The sequence below is a fragment of the Lissotriton vulgaris genome, chromosome 5, assembly GCF_964263255.1.
Source record: "Lissotriton vulgaris chromosome 5, aLisVul1.2, whole genome shotgun sequence".
Classification (NCBI taxonomy): domain Eukaryota; kingdom Metazoa; phylum Chordata; class Amphibia; order Caudata; family Salamandridae; genus Lissotriton; species Lissotriton vulgaris.
In genome coordinates this window covers 8,917,867-8,938,667 of record NC_141693.1, presented here as the reverse complement: position 1 = coordinate 8,938,667, position 20,801 = coordinate 8,917,867, and the positions used below count along the sequence as shown (strand labels likewise).

At 47.7% G+C, this 20,801-nt stretch overlaps 1 protein-coding gene across 2 annotated transcripts in view; it reads left to right on the top strand.

Annotated features, from left to right (window-relative positions):
* Positions 1-12,880, top strand: part of LOC147709976 (H-2 class II histocompatibility antigen, E-S beta chain-like) — a 147,240-nt gene extending 134,360 nt beyond the window's left edge. For both annotated transcript variants that reach the window (XM_086920660.1, XM_086920659.1), the window contains one exon: positions 10,860-12,880. In XM_086920660.1, coding sequence (XP_086776786.1) covers positions 10,860-10,879 — 20 coding nt within the window. In that variant the 3' untranslated portion in view covers positions 10,880-12,880. The remainder of the gene's footprint in view (positions 1-10,859) is intronic.
* The last annotated feature ends 7,921 nt before the right edge of the window (positions 12,881-20,801 follow it).

The following is a 20,801-nucleotide window of genomic DNA, read 5'->3' as shown; positions in this document are numbered from 1 at the left end:
TTTTGTCACAATGTACTTTGAGGCAGTTTTCCTTCATCCATTGGCTGCTGCAGACATGTAGGAGCAGAAACTGGTTTGATCTTTGTTGGAAGTGTATATGAAGTTTGGAAGAGCGCCCCAAGGAGGTTAGATGGATCATGTGGATGTTGAACCAAGTGGGTGAAGCCCACATAAAGAAAGACGTGGCTGCGGTGTGGAAGGCAGGAAGAGATTCTGCCTGGGATGTGTCAGTTAGAAAGGAGTGCAGGCTTCGGGGTGCTGATGTACAGACCCCTAGATTGTAGGGGATCAAGGTGGAATGGGAGACCGCATTGAGCGCTGCTGTAGATCGATAAGTCGGGCAGCAGAGGTGATTCGGATGAGGTGAAAACCAGACGCGGCTCGATCCAAGAAACTGTTAGATTCAAGAGAGTCAAAAAGTTCTGTATCGATGGCTATTGCAAGAATTTTAAGGGGAAGGGGTAACAGATATGGGGCGATAATTACTGAGGACCCTTGGATCCGCTGATGGTTTCTGGAGAACACAGATGATGCATGCTGGGACTCTGGAGTTATGGCGAGCAAGATTGCACATGTCTGTCAAGGGTTGGCATAGGGGGTCAGAAATGAGAGTGGACATTACAGAGGGACCAGAACAAGTGGATTAGAACTTCCCGATGTCCTTGTAGTTTTCAGAAGTCCCCCCTGTATTACGCTGGAAGCTTCCAACCAAAGAGCACAACATGGTCCAGGTGTTAGAGAGGTAAATTTGCTTCATGAATAGACACTTCAAGCTGTTTGAATACTGTGTGGTCGCAAGCAATCACAGACACTGCAGGTTGGGGGGCATGTTAGAAGAATATTGAAGGCAGCCGCCAAGGACAGATGTTCAGAGCAGGAGAAGGATAGAAACTAGACTGCGAACAATGCTGCTGAAATGTATGTTAATAAACGACATCAGGAGGGGCCGCGTGCATGGTAGAGAAACCCAGAACCACACGGAAGCTGTTATCCTGAACTACTCACTGCTTCCGGTAGCGAGCAGAGACAGTAGCTCAGCGGCACAGGAACACTAATCAGAGGTATCCCCAGCCTCGGTGCAGGCGGCACCACACCCACATAGCATGGACCATGGTGCTTTTCTATATTGAAGCCTGGCCTCTCCATATGGGGACTGTCTGGATGCTCTGGTCGCTTCAATCACTGCTCTCCCCGGTGACCCAAAAATCGACCCATCGGGATCTTTTCCCTTTCCCACGTAGCGCAGGGCAGATAACATACCCTACCAGTGTCACATGATTCCCTTTTTTACACAATAAGTAATTGAGTAGGAATGGCAGACCTGTCTTACTCGAGTGGTCTTGAAGGTTTCAAAATATGATGTATAGCATAAATCATAAATGATGTCACCAGGGGAGGTTAATGAACTCTAAGTGGTGGAGCAACACATTTGCCCAGCATCCACAGGGCAGAAGAAGCCTGGAAGCCTGCAATAGTCTAAGAGGTTTGCAATTTAAGAGGGAGGGGGGGGTGTCCTTCTCATAAATCCCCCACAGTCTCCTAATAAATTGGCTAACATTTCTGATGTTCCTGAGCACCACTAATAATATATTTCAACAGTTTTGTGGTTGGCCAGTTACTCCTTATCCTTACAGGGAGTTGAAGAACAGGTTTGACAAATGTGTAACACAGCGCATTGTTTCACACAGTTTTCCCAAAATTGCTTGCACAGCAATAGGTATCACAGGCGGGTCAAAAATAGAGTATTCAATTGGACATGGACCATCATTTTTCAAAATGTGCATTACTTCTTCTTTCTTCCCGTCTACATCAAACTCCCAATCATTTCCACCTTCCCCCTTTCAAGTAAATTGAGAATCTCTTTGGAAGGGGAGGTTATAACCTCGAGATAGCAGTATAGGAACATATTTCACATGCTTCTCATTATGTCGTTTTTAATTATTTTGCTGATATGACATGTCACGTAGAGGCAGTGGACACCGTCCAATACCGTTGACCACAGAAGCGACCAGAAGCATTCATGTCCTCATCAAAAACCCTCTCATTGGGAGCCATGGCACCACATTTCCATCGGTCCACTATCATGGCCCATCTCATTGCCTCTGCCCAGTCTGGCTCTGTTGTCAACCCCGCGGCCCATGCTCCTCGTGGCTGGAGCCACGCTGTTGGGGAAGTAGCACATTACTGCTACTGGCTGTGGGGCTGACAACCACTGGTGCTACCATGGCCATGGGGAGGGGTGCTGGTCGTGGATGTTTTGGGTGTGGAATTGAGTGGCTTGGCATGCGCCATGGCACTCCCACTTGAAGGCGAGAAGGTGGCACTGGTGCAGCCTATGGACCGGGTGGGCCTGGCTGGACAACTTCCTAAAAAGGAGGCTGGCACAAGATGCCCTGGAAGCCGCAGCTGGTTGCAAGGATCAAGGGGAGAGGGAGATGTTGTGAACGCCATGTGTGCCTCCAAAGAGATTTGGTCCAGTGTGCTTGGCGCCACTCTGCTGTTTTGTTAAGCTACTGCAGGACCGCTGTCACACTGGCATGCTTCCTGTTGTTCTGCTGCAAGTGCATTGTAAAGAAGACCTCTAAATGGCATCCTAAGGTACTATTAGCTTTATTCGACTCATTAACACCTTGACTTCTACAGCGATTCCCGCTCGGTGCTGAAGGCTTCACATTTCCATTGTTCATGACGAGCTCAGCTCGTCATAAGCACACGACCAGTGTACTGCATGACGAGCTGAGCTCGTCATGAGCATGGAAGGGGTTAAGGGGCAGGGGGCAGACAACATAGTCTCTTTGCTCCATTTTTGATTGATTCACATATTTAACATTACAGTGACCGCTGAGCCTGTTTCAGGCGAGGTCACCCCCCACGCGTCACCGCCGCTGCCGCAGCCTTCCTCCTGTTTGCAGCCTGCTTTGTTGTTTCAGCTGACACGAGCGACCCAGCCGCCGCTGAGCCACCCGCTTGCCACAGTCTTTTTCCCACCGCTGCCTCCCTGCGGCCCCGCACCCGACAGCCCATTCGCCGCCCCGCTCCCACCACCCAGCTGACCCGCCCTCCCGGCGTCCTTCTTAAGGGGCCCCTGCTGACCACGAGGGAGTGACCGCTGAACCTGCTTCAGGCGAGGTCACCGCCGCTGCCGCAGCCTTCCTCCTGTTTGCAGCCTGCTTTGTTGTTTCAGCTGACACGAGCGACCCAGCCGCCGCTGAGCCGCCCACTTGCCACAGTCTTTTTCCCGCCGCTGCCTCCCTGCGGCCCCGCCCCCCGACAGCCCATTCGCCACCCCGCTCCCGCCACCCAGCTGACCCACCCTCCCGGCGTCCTTCTTAAGGGGACCGCGCTGACCACGAGGAAGTGACCGCTGAGCCTGCTTCAGGCGAGGTCACCCCCCACGCGTCACCGCCGCTGCCGCAGCCTTCCTCCTGTTTGCAGCCTGCTTTGTTGTTTCAGCTGACATGAGCGACCCAGCCGCCGCTGAGCCGCCCGCTTGCCACAGTCTTTTTCCCGCCGCTGCCTCCCTGCGGCCCCGCCCCCGACAGCCCATTCGCCGCCCCGCTCCCGCCAACCAGCTGACCCGCCCTCCCGGCATCCTTCTTATGACGCCCACGCCCACGCGCAGCGTTGACGCGCAGCGGGTGCGCCGGTTGTGCGCCGAATTACAAAAGGGGGTGGTGATGAACAGAGTGTCTGAATTGAGCAGACCACTCTTACCCAGTCCAAAGATCAGGGCTTGATCCATCACCGTTATTTATCTCACTGCCCCATCCCAGCTCAGAACATGGCTATATGCAAATCAGTCTGTCCCTGGCCCAGTGCATCATGGGAACAGGGCAGACTAAACTACCAAGCCAATTCTTTACCAGAAAGGAGACAAGCTACCGGGGACCGGTTTCTGGCATTTCAGCCTCTTCGGCCCGGCTTGCTTGAATCCTGATGGAGCAGTGAGAAAGGGACTCATGTCTGAGTATACCCTGCCACACCTATAGTGGCCAAAATCGATTTACAAAAGGGGGTGGTGATGAACAGAGTGTCTGAATTGAGCAGACCACTCTTACCCAGTCCAAAGATCAGGGCTTGATCCATCACCGTTATTTATCTCACTGCCCCATCCCAGCTCAGAACATGGCTATATGCAAATCAGTCTGTCCCTGGCCCAGTGCATCATGGGAACAGGGCAGACTAAACTACCAAGCCAATTCTTTACCAGAAAGGAGACAAGCTACCGGGGACCGGTTTCTGGCATTTCAGCCTCTTCGGCCCGGCTTGCTTGAATCCTGATGGAGCAGTGAGAAAGGGACTCATGTCTGAGTATACCCTGCCACACCTATAGTGGCCAAAATCGATTTACAATAGGGGGTGGTGATGAACAGAGTGTCTGAATTGAGCAGACCACTCTTACCCAGTCCAAAGATCAGGGCTTGATCCATCACCGTTATTTATCTCACTGCCCCATCCCAGCTCAGAACATGGCTATATGCAAATCAGTCTGTCCCTGGCCCAGTGCATCATGGGAACAGGGCAGACTAAACTACCAAGCCAATTCTTTACCAGAAAGGAGACAAGCTACCGGGGACCGGTTTCTGGCATTTCAGCCTCTTCGGCCCGGCTTGCTTGAATCCTGATGGAGCAGTGAGAAAGGGACTCATGTCGAAGGCGCGCCAAAGGTAAGCCCGTCTGCGCCCGTCCGCGCCTGGACCGCGCCCAGCGCCAGGACCCCAGGTCCTCACCGATGCAAGACGACCCAACAGACCTACGACGCCGCCGCCCTCAATGCACTCAATGCTGGCCGGAACCCCTCCTGCTGCCGGGCCACCCCGTAACGCATCCACGGACCCTTCACCTGCAGAACATGCAAGTTCCCCTGCCTCCGAACCTGCACCGCATCCGCCAAGCCAAACACCAGCAACAACCACCTCAAGTGTATCCTGCTCAACACCCGCTCCGTCCACAGACACGCCGTGGAACTCTGGAACCTCCTCGACACAACATCACCAGACGTCGCCTTCCTCACGGAAACATGGATGAACGCCTCCTCAGCCCCCGACATCGCCATCGCCATCCCGGACGGGTACAAGATCATCAGGAGGGACCGCATCAACCAGACCAGAGGAGGCATCGCCATCTTCCACAAGAACACCATCCGCATCACGACCGATTCCAACGACACCTTCACCACCGCGGAGCACCTCCACTTCCAGATACACACCGACCCAAAGACAACCCTCAGAGGCACCCTCATCTACAGACCCCCGGGACCACGCACCCAATTCAGCGAAGACATCACGGACTTCATCAGCCTGCACGCCCTCCCCTCCACCGACTACATCCTCCTAGGGGACCTCAACTTCCACCCGGAGAACAACAAGGACCGCAACACTGCCGCCCTGCTAGAAAACCTCGCCAACCTCGGACTCAAGCAACTGGTCAACACCCCCCCCACTACGCCGGCCACACGCTTGACCCGGTCTTCTCTTCCAGCAAGCACATCACCTTCAGCCACGCCACCGGACTCCACTGGACCGACCACAGCTGCGTCCACTTCAGCTTCAGAAGAACCATGACCCACCACCACCCGCAACAGGTTCCTCACAGGAGCTGGAGCAAGATCACCGCCGACCAGCTCACCACCTCCCTCAGCCAGAACCCACCTGCAAGCACAACGGACCCCAACGTAGCAGCCCGCAACTTCACGCAGACGACCTCACACCACTGAAGAACCCTGCCAGTAGACCCAGAAGCAAGAAGGCCTCCTGGTTCACCAGCGAACTCAAGGACTCCAAGAAGAACTGCCGCACCCTCGAGAAAGCCTGGCTCCTCGGCCAGACCACAGACAACAGGACCGCCCTCAAACAAGCCACCCGCAAGCCCCACCAGCTCATCAGCACCACCAAGAAGAAATCACTGAAGGAACGACTGGACAACAACGCCCACGACAGCAAGGAACTCTTCAGCATCGTCAAGGAGTTCTCCAACCCCTGCACCGGCAACAACAACATCACTCCTTCACAAGATGTCTGCGACTCTCTCGCCTCGTTCTTCCACCGCAAGATCGCCGACATCCACAACAGCTTTGGTGCACCATCCACGCACCCAATCGTCGAACCAACGCCCCCCACCGCCACCCTCCGCTCCTGGACCACAGTGACCACCGAAGACACAGCCCGCACGATGAACACCATCCACTCCGGATCTCCGAACGACCCCTGCCCCCACCACGTCTTCAACAAGGCCGACTCCACCATCGCACCCCAACTCCGGAACATCATCAACACCTCCTTCAGCACCGCCACCTTCCAGGAGAGCTGGAAGCATGCCGAGCTCAGCGCCCTACTGAAGAAACCAACAGCGGACTCCACCGACCTCAAGAACTTCCGCCCCATCTCGCTCCTCCCTTTTCCTGTGAAAGTCATCGAGAAGATCGTCAACAGACAGCTGACCTCCTTCCTCGAGACGAACGGATCCCTCGACCCCTCGCAATCCGGTTTCAGAGCCAACCACAGCACCGAGACCGCACTGATCGCAGCTACCGACGACATCCGAGCCCTGCTCGACGACGGGGAAACAGCAGCACTCATCCTCCTGGACCTCTCCGCAGCGTTCAACACGGTCTGCCACCGCACCCTAGTTCAACGCCTCAGCAACATTGGCATCCAAGAGAAGGCACTGGAGTGGATCATCTCGTTCCTCGACGGGAGAACACAGAGAGTTCGCCTCCCCCCGTTTCGCTCCGAGGCCACCGAAGTCATCTGCGGCGTACCACAAGGATCATCAATCAGCCCCACCCTCTTCAACGTCTACATGAAACCGCTCGCAGCCATCGCACAACAACACAACCTCAACATCATCTCCTACGCCGGCGACACCCAGCTGATCCTCTCTCTCACCAGGGACCCCGACACCGCCAGAACCAGCCTACACGAAGGAATGAAAGACGTCGCCGAGTGGATGAAGAACAGCCGCCTGAAACTGAACTCGGACAAGACGGAAGTCCTCATCCTGGGACCATTGCCCTCCGCCTGGGACGTCTCCTGGTGGCCTCCCGCCCTGGGCACCGCTCCCAAACCAACAGATCACGCATGCAACATGGGCTTCATCCTGGACTCTTCCCTCTCGATGACCAGACAAGTCAACGCCGTCTCATCATCGTGCTTCAACACCCTACGCATGCTCCGCAAGATCTTCCGCTGGATCCTGACCGAAACCAGGAAGACGGTCACCCAGGCACTCATCACCAACCGACTGGACTATGGAAACTCCCTCTACGCCGGAACCACAGCCAAGCTACAGAGGAGACTCCAACGCATCCAGAATGCCTCCGCCCGACTCATCCTGAACATCCCCCGTCGTAGCCACATCTCCGGCCACCTGAGGGACCTGCACAGGCTCCCCATCAACAAGAGGATCACGTTCAGGCTCCTCACCCACGCACACAAGTCTCTCCACGACCTGGGCGCCAAGTACCTCAACGACCGACTGACCTTCTACATGCCCACCCGCCAGCTACGATCCACCAGCCTCGCCCTCGCTGCTGTACCACGCATCTGAATAGCCACCACCGGAGGAAGATCTTTCTCCTACCTGGCGGCCAAGACATGGAACTCCCTCCCCATCCACCTCCGGCTGACCCAGGACCATCTCTCCTTCAGGAAACAACTCAAGACCTGGCTGTTCGAGCAGTAGCGGACCCCCTCCCCCAAGCGCCTTGAGACCCTCCCGGGTGAGTAGCGCGCTATACAAGTGACCTGATTGATTGATTGATTGATTGAGCAGAGAATTCCAAATGGTTTAAGAGACACCAAGGGTAAATTACTGCATGTTCTATCCCATAATACAGCCTACATACTGACTCCACCAACTTAGATAAGCTGCTCTTACTGATGGCCACCATCAGACGGGGTAAGGCCAAGGAAGTGGAAGGAAGTATCCATTGGCCTGTCGAAGCTAGAGCAGATTGCACGGTTAAATCGACTCTTTCACCAGGAAACCGTGCAGCGCCATTAGCAATTTCTCCACACTGTACTAATAACCTGATACATAGGCGAATGGAATTCTCCAACAATACAAGGAAGGAAGATATGGGCATTGATCAGATCAAGGGTTTCACTTGGAGAAGAAGATGCTGCAATAGAAACAACAGTAACATTGGCATAGATGTAGCTGTCCCAGAAAACCTTGTCCCACAGAAGAAGGGGGGATCGAATACTGTACTCTTTACTCCAAGGTATCGATCCAGGGATCCCACAGTACCCTGAACAGGGTGAACATATTCAAAATATTCATATCTCTACTAGAGCTGGACCAAGTCTCATCAAAACACTTGTGAGATTCCTGGATCTTGAACTCAGTGAAGTCAGAGAGAAAACTGAAACCCAGTGGGTAAACAAGACTGGCAGATTTAATTTGGAGCCTTTTCGATATTCTGGGAAATTGGGAAATAACTATCCAAGCAAGAAGATATGAGCTTTATCCAGGACCTTACAGTCGTAGAGGGGACAAGCCTAAACCATGTGACGCATAATACTCAACTTGCCAACAGATAAGCATGTGGTCCAACTTCAAATTATTTAGTACATGGAGATCTACAATATAGGAAAATTCTAATTTACCAATCTAGCAGGGAGGGCGATCCCTTTCATTCAGGAATATCTAAATGTATTACCCCTCTGCAAATTCAAATAATGAAAATTGAAGATGGCTATCCGCAACTCTACCGGGGTATCCAAATCGGCAGCTATAGGAAAACTCTGCACTTCAACCGGTCCTGGGGCATGCAAAATATTGAGCTGGAAGTTTGCCATGCGCATAGTCAAAAAAGATGATAAAGACTCTGCTAGTTTAATAAAATGTCATCATATATGTTGCTTTCAAGAATCCTGGGCCTTGGTCACTTTATCTTTGCAATTTACATTCAACCAGAGAATCCAAATGCTTGAACGGCTTTGCAAAATGACCATGAGTTATATATCATTAAAGCATGACAGAAACCGTCCAGGCTGAAGACCAATAACTTAAGGAAAGACAGAATAAATTGAATACTGGTGTGTGCTGATTTTAACATGAAACCACACCCTATGTAACTTGACTATGACCTTCTCAGCGAAGAGTCAGTATAGGGTATCCTGAATGTTGTGATAATCGGTTTTAGGATAACATAGCCAGGCCAGAAACAGACTAGATTGATGGAAGTTAGGTCCTCCACACACAAAATATCTGTACTCCATCTGCTATACTGGCCAAGAATGTATTCAGCTCTAGCTACCGTGCACGCTTAATATCATATCAAACTGCATTATATTGCAGCAAAAAAGCATTAAAAGGCCAATACGAAAAGTACTTGGACTGCCTATAGCCGGACGCAAAGAGGAGTTTGTGTGTTATACTTAGACAAAACATTCTTTCCCTCTTGGCCTATATTAAAAAAGTGGTCTAACAGTTTCTCCACCTACTTTCTATGGAGGAGCTGAAGTTATGTTATCCAATGGATTCAGTCGCTTTCCTCAAATCCCATAGCCTGGTACCTTTACATGGCTTGGAAACTTACCAGACATGTATTTATAGAAGGCCTTCGCTATCATCGTTCTTTGTAATCAGTTTGTCCTCTCATAATATTATTGGTGTCATTTATCAGAGATAACTGCTTTAAGTCTAGATGAAAACATTTTCAATTAGTAATATATTTTTCAAATGTAATTGTTAGTTGGTATATTTTGCTTGTATGGCTTGTTGTTATCTGAAACAAATACATTTTGACCTATTTTTTTATAATGCATGGCTATTTTCGGGTAGCTAGCTTGAAAACACAATTTTCTTCAAAGTGCAGCTATCAAGGAGTACTGATTAGAATTAGAATGTTTGGGTTCTGTTGGCCTTTCTTAAATTGTTAATAAAACAATGATCAATGGTGCCAGTCATTGAGTGTAGGAGAGACTATGGCATGATTTATTGCATTTCCACATAATTTTCAAAATTTGCAGATTTCACCAAAAATGTTGTTTCTATCTCAAATGGATGAACATAATACTGCCAGAGAATATGCTGCATAATTTGCAATTTTTGCCCCATAATTTAGACTTGAATTTCACATACCCCTAGTAGCCCTGACAAAGTTAAAGCTCTGTATAATTGTTGTGTCTGTCATTATGGTGATTAAATCTGTATTTCATAGGCAACCTTGAAATATTTTCCATATGACATGGTTCCAGTTGAAATATGGCGTTTTATACTATAGATACTTTTACTAAATGTTGAACTAATTTAATGTTTTTTTCATTATTTCTAATGGGATTCATTCTGTCTCGATTGTTTTCTATGGCAGTGTGTTACAATGGTTTGCCATGTGGGATACTTTATTTACTCGCAGGCGGGGCTGGAAATACATTTACTCCTCTTTTGTCGCCTCTTTGGCTCTAGTAACTTTAGAAGTGTCGTCTCTGACTAGCAATGGCTTTACTCATTTGTGGGTGGGTGTTTTGTATTAGCATGTCCTTCCCTCTAAACATCTCCTTAAATTTCTCTAAACTCATTCAATTTAGTAGTAAATATTCCCAATTTTTCAGCCACTCCCCTTAGTCCAACCCACATATACTACAAAAATGTATACTCACGTTTGCCGCGAGTCTCCACATGTGGCTGTCTTTCGCACAGAAAAGATAGGGGTGGCGTAGTTTATGAATTGCATTTTCTAGTACATAAGTGGTATTACTGGAGCTTTACTTACCACAAAATGCAGTGTGTGTGAATCAGGCCCATTGATGTACCGATTGACTAACTGCACAAAAGCTGTTCACATGGTGACTCTTTCGACTGCTTTCTGTCCATGCCTCTCAGTTCATCTCCATTCCCATCTTTTCTTACAGAAGCCAATTTTATGAATTAGATGAAGACTTCTGACCCTTCGCCTCCAGGAAGCTCTGGGACTCCCTCCTGCAACATCCTAAGCTCAATACTTCCAAACCACTGGTGCCTGTCACCAAACACGCAGGGCTCCACTAAGTTGTCACCTCTTGTACCTTCTCTGTTGCCCAATGGAAAGATGTTTAAAGATTGAACTACATGGTATGCATGGGAGTATTTTATACCAACTTACAATGTCTGCAAAGTGATTCAGTCATGAACACATCTTCTGTTTACATGGGGGCATACAAAGGTGCACTCGGTGTGCAACCTGTAGACCTTTCATATTTGTCCACATGAGTACCACAAAAGTGCTAAAGATGCCCTTTCTGCAGTCTGGACCCTTAATGTCTCTTCTTTCATCTCTGCATAATTGCTGAACACTCTCCAGGGATTTTAAAAAAAAGTTCTCTGGGATTTATTTTTTATTCTTTATTCATACCTGATCTCATTTGAGCAAACCCAACTACATACACACCACAACCACTCATAAAGGTCACGGCCAGCCTGGTGGCTACCGTATATTGTCACAAAAACTCCTTAAAGATAATGATGTTTGCAATTTCCTGAAACAATTTTTAATTTTTTTAATTTTTTTAAAGGGAGACATTTTTACTCAATTTTTTTGTTGTAGTATGAGACAAGGTCTTCCTTCGGCCTTGGTCCCTAAGATTTGAACAGTAGAACCTACAAACATATAGTGAAGGAATTCACCAAAGAGTTACAGGAGGAACTCACTCTTTTGTGCAGCATGAGAAGTTAAAGCATCTGTAGGTCAAAAGTACCACAGTTTGCTTCTCCAGAATAATACGTTGCTGCCCTTGTCCCCTGTATTGATGTCACAAACACAATGTCCATCATCGCTACTATAGCCGTAGTATGAAAAACTCCTCTATAGTTGGTGTCAGATACCTAAGCCTCTTTCTGTCATAGTGAATCTGTGTTATAGCACCCCTGATCATCTCATCTACCACAGGACGCTCTACATTCATGTACTTTTATGTTATATCTCTTTCGTGAGACATCTCATGATGAGAATTTAGAGATTCTTGAGCACCCTTTTTTAGGACCGACCTTACAAGTTGAGAACTTGGTCTGGTTCCCCTGCTCCTCATCTTCTGAGAGTCGTCATACGTGTATACCATTTATGTGCCTTATTGCCCATCAGAAGACACTTTGCACCAGCAGTTTATCATCTTTCACCATAAAACGACAGCACCGATGAAAGACGAACCTAAGTGTAAGCAGTTCTTTAAACTGTTGAACTCTTTGTTATTCTATGCGTTGCCTGACCAAGATCCATTAAGATGCGGATGGTGGCCTGACCTTCATGTACTAAAGAAGGGGTTGGGGTTTTTGATGGTCCTCCAGTTCTTCTACCCACAGTTCCTGCTGCAATCCGGGTCTTCAGACCAATGGCTTTCAAGCAGGGTTCTCCTCAAGGTCACATCAGAGTAGTATTGGTCTAGTCAGTGATGAGCCATGTTTGCTACACACCTCTTCGGTGATGCTTAGGCAGTGATGTGCATATGAAGGTCACAGTCTTGTTATTAGTGAGGTACGAAGCCAGGAGCAGTTTATACTCTTGTCTGGCTCCATCAAGTCACAGATTCTTTCAGAATTCAGCACCTTCTATCCATTTGGCAATCTGCAGTATATGTATAGAGACCTGTGTCCCACAGGGGGCGTACAGGAGCAGATGGAAACCAGGCTGAGGAAACATTTTGGTACCACACTATATCAATGTACAAAACCCAATCTGTTATGCCCCCCACCCCCTCCACAGCTGCCTTATTATGCACCTTATTATCGATTGTTGAGTGATTCTCTTGAGAATATTGCCTTTTCTTGGTCTAATATCAGGGATTAGTTTCTACTTGTGATCTTAATCAGCTTATGCTTCAGGCTACTGTGATACATGTGAAGAATTAACTACTGGATATGGGGTGTGGTGTGTTCAATAAAACTGTAAATTTGTCTTAAACAATGGCGTGTGCCTGGATCTGTGTTTCAGTCTCTCTTGAGAATCATCAGTTTCCTAATAAAAAGATAGAACTTCTTCAGCTACTTTCACTCTTTTTGTACATATTGAAGGAAACAGTTCATGACATAAAAGCCACAACCTTCCATTCGAGTTCAAGAATAGCAGGAGCCCCATTCGCAACCCTGCGGAAATCCCTTTACTGCATAATTTCTGGTACACTCTAGAAAACCCAGTGAACGTGTATTTTTACAGCGTTAGTAAAACTGAAAAAAACACACAAAAGTCTCAAAACAGTTCTCTTTATTATTCTTCAATACATAAAAGAAACAGCCTGGGAAACATGTTTCATCCTTTGGGAGGTCTTCATCAGGGTTAATGTATTTCTTTATAAACAAGAAGGAGGGACAAATAGAGGACAATATTTATAGGGGTCCAGTGTACGTGTCCTATGAACTAATATCCAAATGATGTACAAAGTTCCCCAAAAGGTAGTGATTATATGGCTGAGGAGGTCTCTCTCTTACTGAATGGATATGTATAGGAGTGTCAGGGAATCAAAATAATCCCTTATCGGAACTTAGGATGCCTCACACAACTAAGAAGCTGGCCGACTGTTGTCATCCTACCAGATGGTTGTTTTGTCTAATCATTGGCCTCCTGCTTCAGCGACAGGCTGGCGCTGCAATGCCTGCCAGGTATCACGAAGTGCTACACTTTTACGGAGTTCTTTTGTTCCTGGCCGTTGGTTGAGTGTGTGAGGGGCCTAAAAGGGTGAAGTAGTGAGCGTGAAGGAGTGATTAAAAAAAGGTAAGTATAGTCCACTCAGACAACTTTATTCATGTGGCTAACTGCTGTTATTAATGTATTTCTTTACAACAAGGTCACATCGAAGTCTAAGTGTAAAATGGATCAGTTCTCCACAAAATTCTTGGAATATTAGTACTGCTCATTTACTGTTGTAGGAAAATGTCCTTTGACCATATATAAATATCACAGCTAAATATCCACACCCTATTGGGTTCTGTAAGCTCAGACCGAATAATACAACACACCACCACCGTCACAGACCTTCTTAGAAGAAGTTGATGTATTGAAGAAAAATAAACAGAATTGTTTTGAGACTTCCTACCACAGCTCCCATGTTACTTTGATATTGGAGAAGAGTACATTGATATTGACACCATTGGACTATGTGTAATTCATGAAAGGAGGAGAGAAGAAACCCAGAGACCAAACTCCACAATACCTTTGTTGCACTCTTGAGGCACTCCCTTTTGTGTGTTATTTTCTGTTTTCATGTATTTATGGTTTTGGAGTAGTATGGCCATTAGAGGGTGAGAGCAGACCTCAATAACCTTGTGTAACTAGCCCTTCTGCAGCTGTCTTTAGCCAGAACTACTCTTGCCTTGGGATCGTTAGTAAAACTTAAGTGGTTTTAGCTCCAGCGACTTTATAATGTGTGAGAAAGTTGCACGTGATTTTAGCACAGGCAATTTTAGTACATGTAGCAACATTGCCAAAATTGCATGAGCTAAACCCAAGAGATTGCAAGCGTCAAAGCCAGCAGCTGAATAGACTGATTCGGCCCCTGTGGCTTCTTTCACTCACAGACCAGCCATGAATTAAATGAAACACAACTCTACCACCAAATTAGAATTTGTGAAGTTAAAACTACACACTACGCACATGATGACATTGATGAATTGTATGAAACATACAAATGTGAAGAGATCAATGTGTGCTGTCCCAGCTCACAATCAACCCATAACACTGCCTCAATGACCGCAGTAATGAACACCCTACAGCCTTAATGAGCCAAACCCATACAAGTGACACCAGTCTACTCCCCATGACTGTAAATTCAGCCATCAAAGCAAACACCAGCACCACCACAGCTGTTTTGAGGCCATACTGGGCACTCCTGCAGATACCGATCCTGATACAAGACCCCATCCCGCCGACAAGCCTTGGCAGTCCCTAGATGAAAGAGAGGAATCAGGTTACCAGTACAAGGGTCAATACTTTGAAGATGTCACTCTTACAGACCAGTCAACTTAAAAACCATTTCCACCATGTGATTGTACAGTGAAGGAGGTGTGGCCTTGGCAAGAGAGCGCAGACATGGCGATTGGGCGCTGGACAACCTACTGTGCTCAAACTACACCTGCCTTACCTCCTCCGGAACATTTTAAGGCATGGACATAGTGGGCAATTGCCCTAAGCCCCCACCTTCTAAGGGGCCCCTGGGAAAATGAACTTCCTCTCTTTCACCGCTGTCTATTCTATTTATCTAAACTGCTTTCCATCTCTGTCCATCTCTACCTCTGAGTCTGTTTCTCTACCCAAGTCATTTTAAGGGTTTTAGGGTCCCGGGTAAAACATATTTCCACTGCTTTTTGTGACCCTATTATAGATAAATATTTATTTTACTATTGTTTGGCATAAAGTATGGTTGAGCTAGCAGAAAATGGGGAATAAAATTCAGATTTCTTGCCCAGGACCTTGCAAAATCTTTAGGATGACACTGCCTCCTATCCCCAGCCTGCCTCCCCACAGAAAGAATAACCTCATCTGAAGCCACCTGCCTTGCCCTGGGGAACATTAAAATGGAGCCCACCAGTGCAAATCATTCTCAGCTGAGCCCAAAACCGATACTATGAAAGGGTGTCTCGCTCACTGTGTGATAGCGCTTCTTCACAGGGTCGTCATGTAATAAGTAGGCCTGGGCGGAACTGGCAGAGTTAATCTCTATGGAGTTACAAAGAACTCCACAAGGTTCTATGGAAGTCCATGAACGGGTTAAAACAGGCGTGTTGCGCTTCTCGTGCTTTGATTTATGCTCTCTGCCTAAGTATAAATCACATTATATCCTATGGGATTTATATTTCTGCTGCCACGTTATCCATTACAGTTGTGATGGAGTAACTCATCCGCTAAGATCTAAATCATGCTATTTGTGCCTGGAGCTCCTTCCGTAATAAAAAACTAGCACGAACAGCACCACGGGGCATGCCAGAGGGCGCAGCTTCTTGAGTGGAATTTGCTGCCGCTCAAGATTTTCTACTCGAGCAGCAGCTTTCGGTCTGTGAATGGTCGCGACCTCCCATGACCACCTGCGATGGAAAAATCTTAACGAGTGCCCTCCTAGTGACCTAAATTCTCACTTGGGGATGCCAAATTATGCTCCTGCTTGCCAACTTACCGTTGGCAGGCTAAACGCGAGTTGGTGGAATTTGTTAAGAACTTAGTGTTTCAAGCGTAACACGGAGTGGTCAAAAGTCTTTGCCCACCAGTAGTAATGAGGTGTGAAACTGTGTGTCACACGCCAGCGTGTTTGTTGGCAGGTTTTGTGAAATAACGTTCCAACATATCGCCCAACATGGACAGTAGACTAAATATTGGGCCTGATTCACAAAGGTAAAGTTAGACCAAAAGTCTAACTTAGACCAAAAGTCTAACTTTACTACTTTTGGTATAAGTTAGACTTTTGTTCTAAGTTTACCTTTGTGAATCGGTCCCTTAGACTTCAGGTCTAAAGTTAGTCTTTAGGTCTAAGTTTACCTTTGTGAATCGGGCCCATCATGTTTGCCACTGGAGATGCACTTGCACCAGCCAGTGACAAACCACCTGCAATATCTGCTCTTGTCAAATTACTTGCAGCACTGGCTCCTTCCAGCATACAGTAGCACAATTCAGCTTTTCATCCACAATGACTCCGCTTATTCATCCTTGCTTCATGTAGGTTACCTGCACATTACAATTAGGACTAACTCCATAGTTTCAATGCATGCAAGGCAGGGTGTGATCCCACGGCTGGTTTTCCTAAGGAGCCGGGGTGAGAAGTTGTTCACTCATCCTACTGATCTTGCCAAAAGGTCATTAGCAAGAGCACCTCAACCCAAAAATATCCAAATAATGTGTGACATTGACCTGGGCTCTCTCACTGCTGGCCAAAATTCCCATTTCAAGTAAAAACCCCATGATCACTGCACAACATACACCAGGGAATCACATCTTCCGCTCATGACAAGGATACTGAGGGGCATATTTACGAGATGCTTGCATGACGTTTGCACCACGCAAAGCGGTATATGCATGACACAAGCTTCTAAGTCAGATTTATGAAGCCACACAAAGGCCCATTGCGTGGATTTCAATGGCTTCATTAAATTGTGAGTAACGTAACACAGTGCAAATCACTGCGTTGCCTTATTCTGCGGAAGAGATGCGTTCCATGGGCGTTGCGGTGGGTGTTCCCATGCACCATCCATGGTTTTTGACACATTCCCCCATCTGCAAAGACTTGTAGGCCTGTAATTGTCTTTTTACTAGGATCTAAGGGGTTTATTTACAAGCCCCTTGCGCTGCTGGCTCGTCAGTTTTTTTGACCCACCGGCGGCACAGTGAGCTGCCTCATATGTACATGGCCACGCCATGCCACCCTGCGTGGCTTTTCATGTCCTTGCAAACACTGCCCCTTTTCACACATCACTTTGCGAGAAAGGGGCGTGCCATGGGTGTTGCTGTGGGTGTTGCTGTGGGTGTTGCCATGGGTTTTGCCATGGGTGTTGCTGTGGGTGTTGCTGTGGGTGTTGCCAAGGGTGTTGCCAAGGGTGTTGCCAAGGGTGTTGCTGTGGGTGTTCCCACGCAGCAATAATGGATTCTGCCGCATGCACAGATTTACAACATTTTGTAAACCTGGGAATGTCTCAAACTGCTACGCCTCCCCAGGGGAGGCGTAACGAGAAGAAATACGTTTTTCTCCTTGTTTTTTTCCTCTTTCGGTGCGTGCTGCATCCTGCGGCACACATAGAAAGAGGAAAACACCATCAATGATTGTTTTTGTGCAGGAATGTGTGCAATGCCGTCAGCCTTCCCCCCTGGTGCATGGCTGCCAATTGTGTGCCAGCACAAGGGAAGTCACAGTACTCCATTTTGTCACATGACTCTCTCAGGGTAGTGAAGCAGAGCAGTCCAAAGCCTTCTCTGTGGAGGTGGTGTGGGCTAGTAGTAGCCGTTCGCTGGCACGCAACAATAACACTCAATAAATGATTGTTATTTCTGTGCTCTTCCTTTTATGCATCCAGTTGCCTTCAATTTTTGTCACTCTAATCACTACATTTTATATTTGTTTGTTAAACTAGTTTGGCAGTTTCCCTAATTTCCTAACGGTAACGCTTTGTTGTTTCTGCACATTTTTATGTATTATTTGCAGTATTCCTAGTGCACTCAAACCCCAGTGGGCGGCACAGCACTTTACATCGGAGAGGTTGCATGAACCAGTATTGAGTATTATGAAGATTACGAGAAAAGAAAATCTGACGCCACCAAAGGGAAAAACGATGGAATTAGGATAGTGCTTGCCCCACCATGGGCCATTTACAGGTGGGAAGGATTGTGATTTAAATGCGTTCTTACACATAGAGCAATCAGAAGTCAGACATACCTGGACAGCAGATCCTATGGCAGAGGAAGGCTTTTGTGCCAGGGTGGGCCCAATGCTCCTCTAGGGTACCACAGTCAATGGCAGCTGCTGAGCAGTCACAATGGGTATGAAGAAAAACATGCTGTGGACAGAGAAGCAAGTAAAACATAACAGTGGTGGGCTGTAATAAATCCGCGGATCTGGGATTGGCCTTGTGCGGGGGAGAGGTGTATGTAGAAAATGTACGTGCAAATAGTAGTCACTTCAGAAGGGCAGTGTAGCAAATGGGTTCCACCTATTTAATCACCCAGGTTTCTCTGCACAGACGGGTTTTCGCCCGGGCCAGGGTACGGAGACCGCCATGATTGCGGTGATGATTGCGGTAGTTGAAGAGGCGAGAAAGATCATAGATTCAGGGGGATCAGTGGCAGTGATCCTCCTGGATCTGAGTGCAGCCTTTGACATTGTGAACCATGGCACACTGGTCCACCGGCTCAGAGACCTGGGCATTTCTGGACTGGCCCTCTCTTGGCTGACATCCTTTCTACACTGCCGCTCATTTCAGGTGGCCGAGGGCAATTTCATCTCCAATGTCACCCTGGTACACTGCGGTGTCCCGCAGGGCTCATCCTTGAGCCCTGCGCTTTTAAATGTGTACATGTCTCCCCTCGAAAAAATCTTCACTTCATATGGCATTAAACTCTTGACCTATGCTGATGACACCGAGCTCGTTGTATCCCTAAGTCAGCAGGACCACCCTTCCATCGATCTCTACTCCTGTCTTGGGGATATAGCCGGCTGGATGGACAGGTCCCACCTTAGGCTTAACGGTGACAACACGTAGATCCTGGTCATAGGTAACCAGTCACATTTTCGCCCTGAGACATTGTGGCCCCCATGCATGGGTCCTCCCGACACCGAAGTCTGATATTAAATGCCTGGGGATCTGGTTGGACCAAGGCCTTACGCTTAACACACAAGCTAGGAAAACCGCTGGAACTTGTTACGGCCTTGTTCGTACCTTCCGCAAAATTCTACCTCTGCTCCCCACTCAGTCCAGAAAGCTTCTGATCCAGGGCCTCATATTGTCCAGATTGGACTACGGGAATGCCCTATACCTAGGTGTTCCAAAGAAAGTGACGGCTAAACTTCAGGTTGTACAAAACACCGCTGCCCGGCTCCTTACTGGCGCCAACAACCGAAGCTCTGCAAAACTAGCTCTCAGGTCTCTTCATTGGCTACCCATTTTGGAAAGAGTTCATTTTAAGGCCCTTTGCACGACTCACAAAATCCTTCATGGCAAGGCCCCCCCTATTCTAAAAGATCTTATCGTCCCCTATAAAACCAACAGAACCCTGCGGTCTACCCATCTTCATCTGACTTTGACACCCAGGATCAAGAGGGCTCGATCAGGAGGCCGCCTTTTTTTGTATAATGCCTCTAAACCGTGGAATTCTCTTCCACTGGACATCCGTGCTCAGCCTAATCTTCTTTCTTTCCGTAAACTTCTGAAGACCTGGCTTTTCCCCTAATCCCCCTCTCTTGGCCTCACAGGCTCTATCACTAGCGCTGGGACGCTCACGGGCAGCCATGCGCTTTAGAAATCAACAAACATAAAGAAACATAAACATAAACATTGGACTACCTGTTTTTCGAGTTTAACTGTGAATAAGTCTCACTAGGTGAGTCTCACTTTAAATTCATGGTAATTGAACTGAGTGACTGTACAAGACAAATTGCAAGACAAATTGCAAATAAATACTAAAAAAATGTACAGGAGCACCAAAACATTGCACCATTAGAGACGTACTTGAAAATGGTAAATTACAAATCTTCCAAGACTTTGCCCTATATTACTAATTTCACAAAGGCCAACTCTTAATGTATGCCTACCTCCGACACACACTCCAGACCATGTAGGTGATTGATGCTGAAGAGCCAACCACACTTCAACCAACTTACACCCTACATATGGACCTGTCAAGACAGTGTGTAATTTGGCTCTGTAGATCACAAAATTCCAGCTCTCAACCTTCACCCCCCCTCTGCCCCCCCCCCACCCCCCCACCTTCCGGCAGCATCTCTGAGACACATTGGGTCCTAATTCCCGTGGCTTAAATGATAAAGGATGGGCCACGGCCACTGTCAAGTAATCCAATACTATGCGCCCCATCAAGCATATCTCACCCTAGCCCAGCTCAATCACATTTTCCCCCGGATATCCAGCATCCTCTTCTTGCCCCCGATGCCACAGCTCTCCGGCAGACCTATACCACATGCTCTGCGACTGCCCAAATGTAATGGTGTTCCGGACTCAATTCAATTCAATTAAGCTTGATTCGATTTTGAGTTGCAAATTCATAAAAGCATACATTCAATCATTTATTTACATTAAAAACTTTAAAATTAGAATACAATATTACACTTTAAAAACCCATGTACTATCGAGGATATCTCGCCGCACAATTCATTTTATATGGCCTCTATCAGGAACTA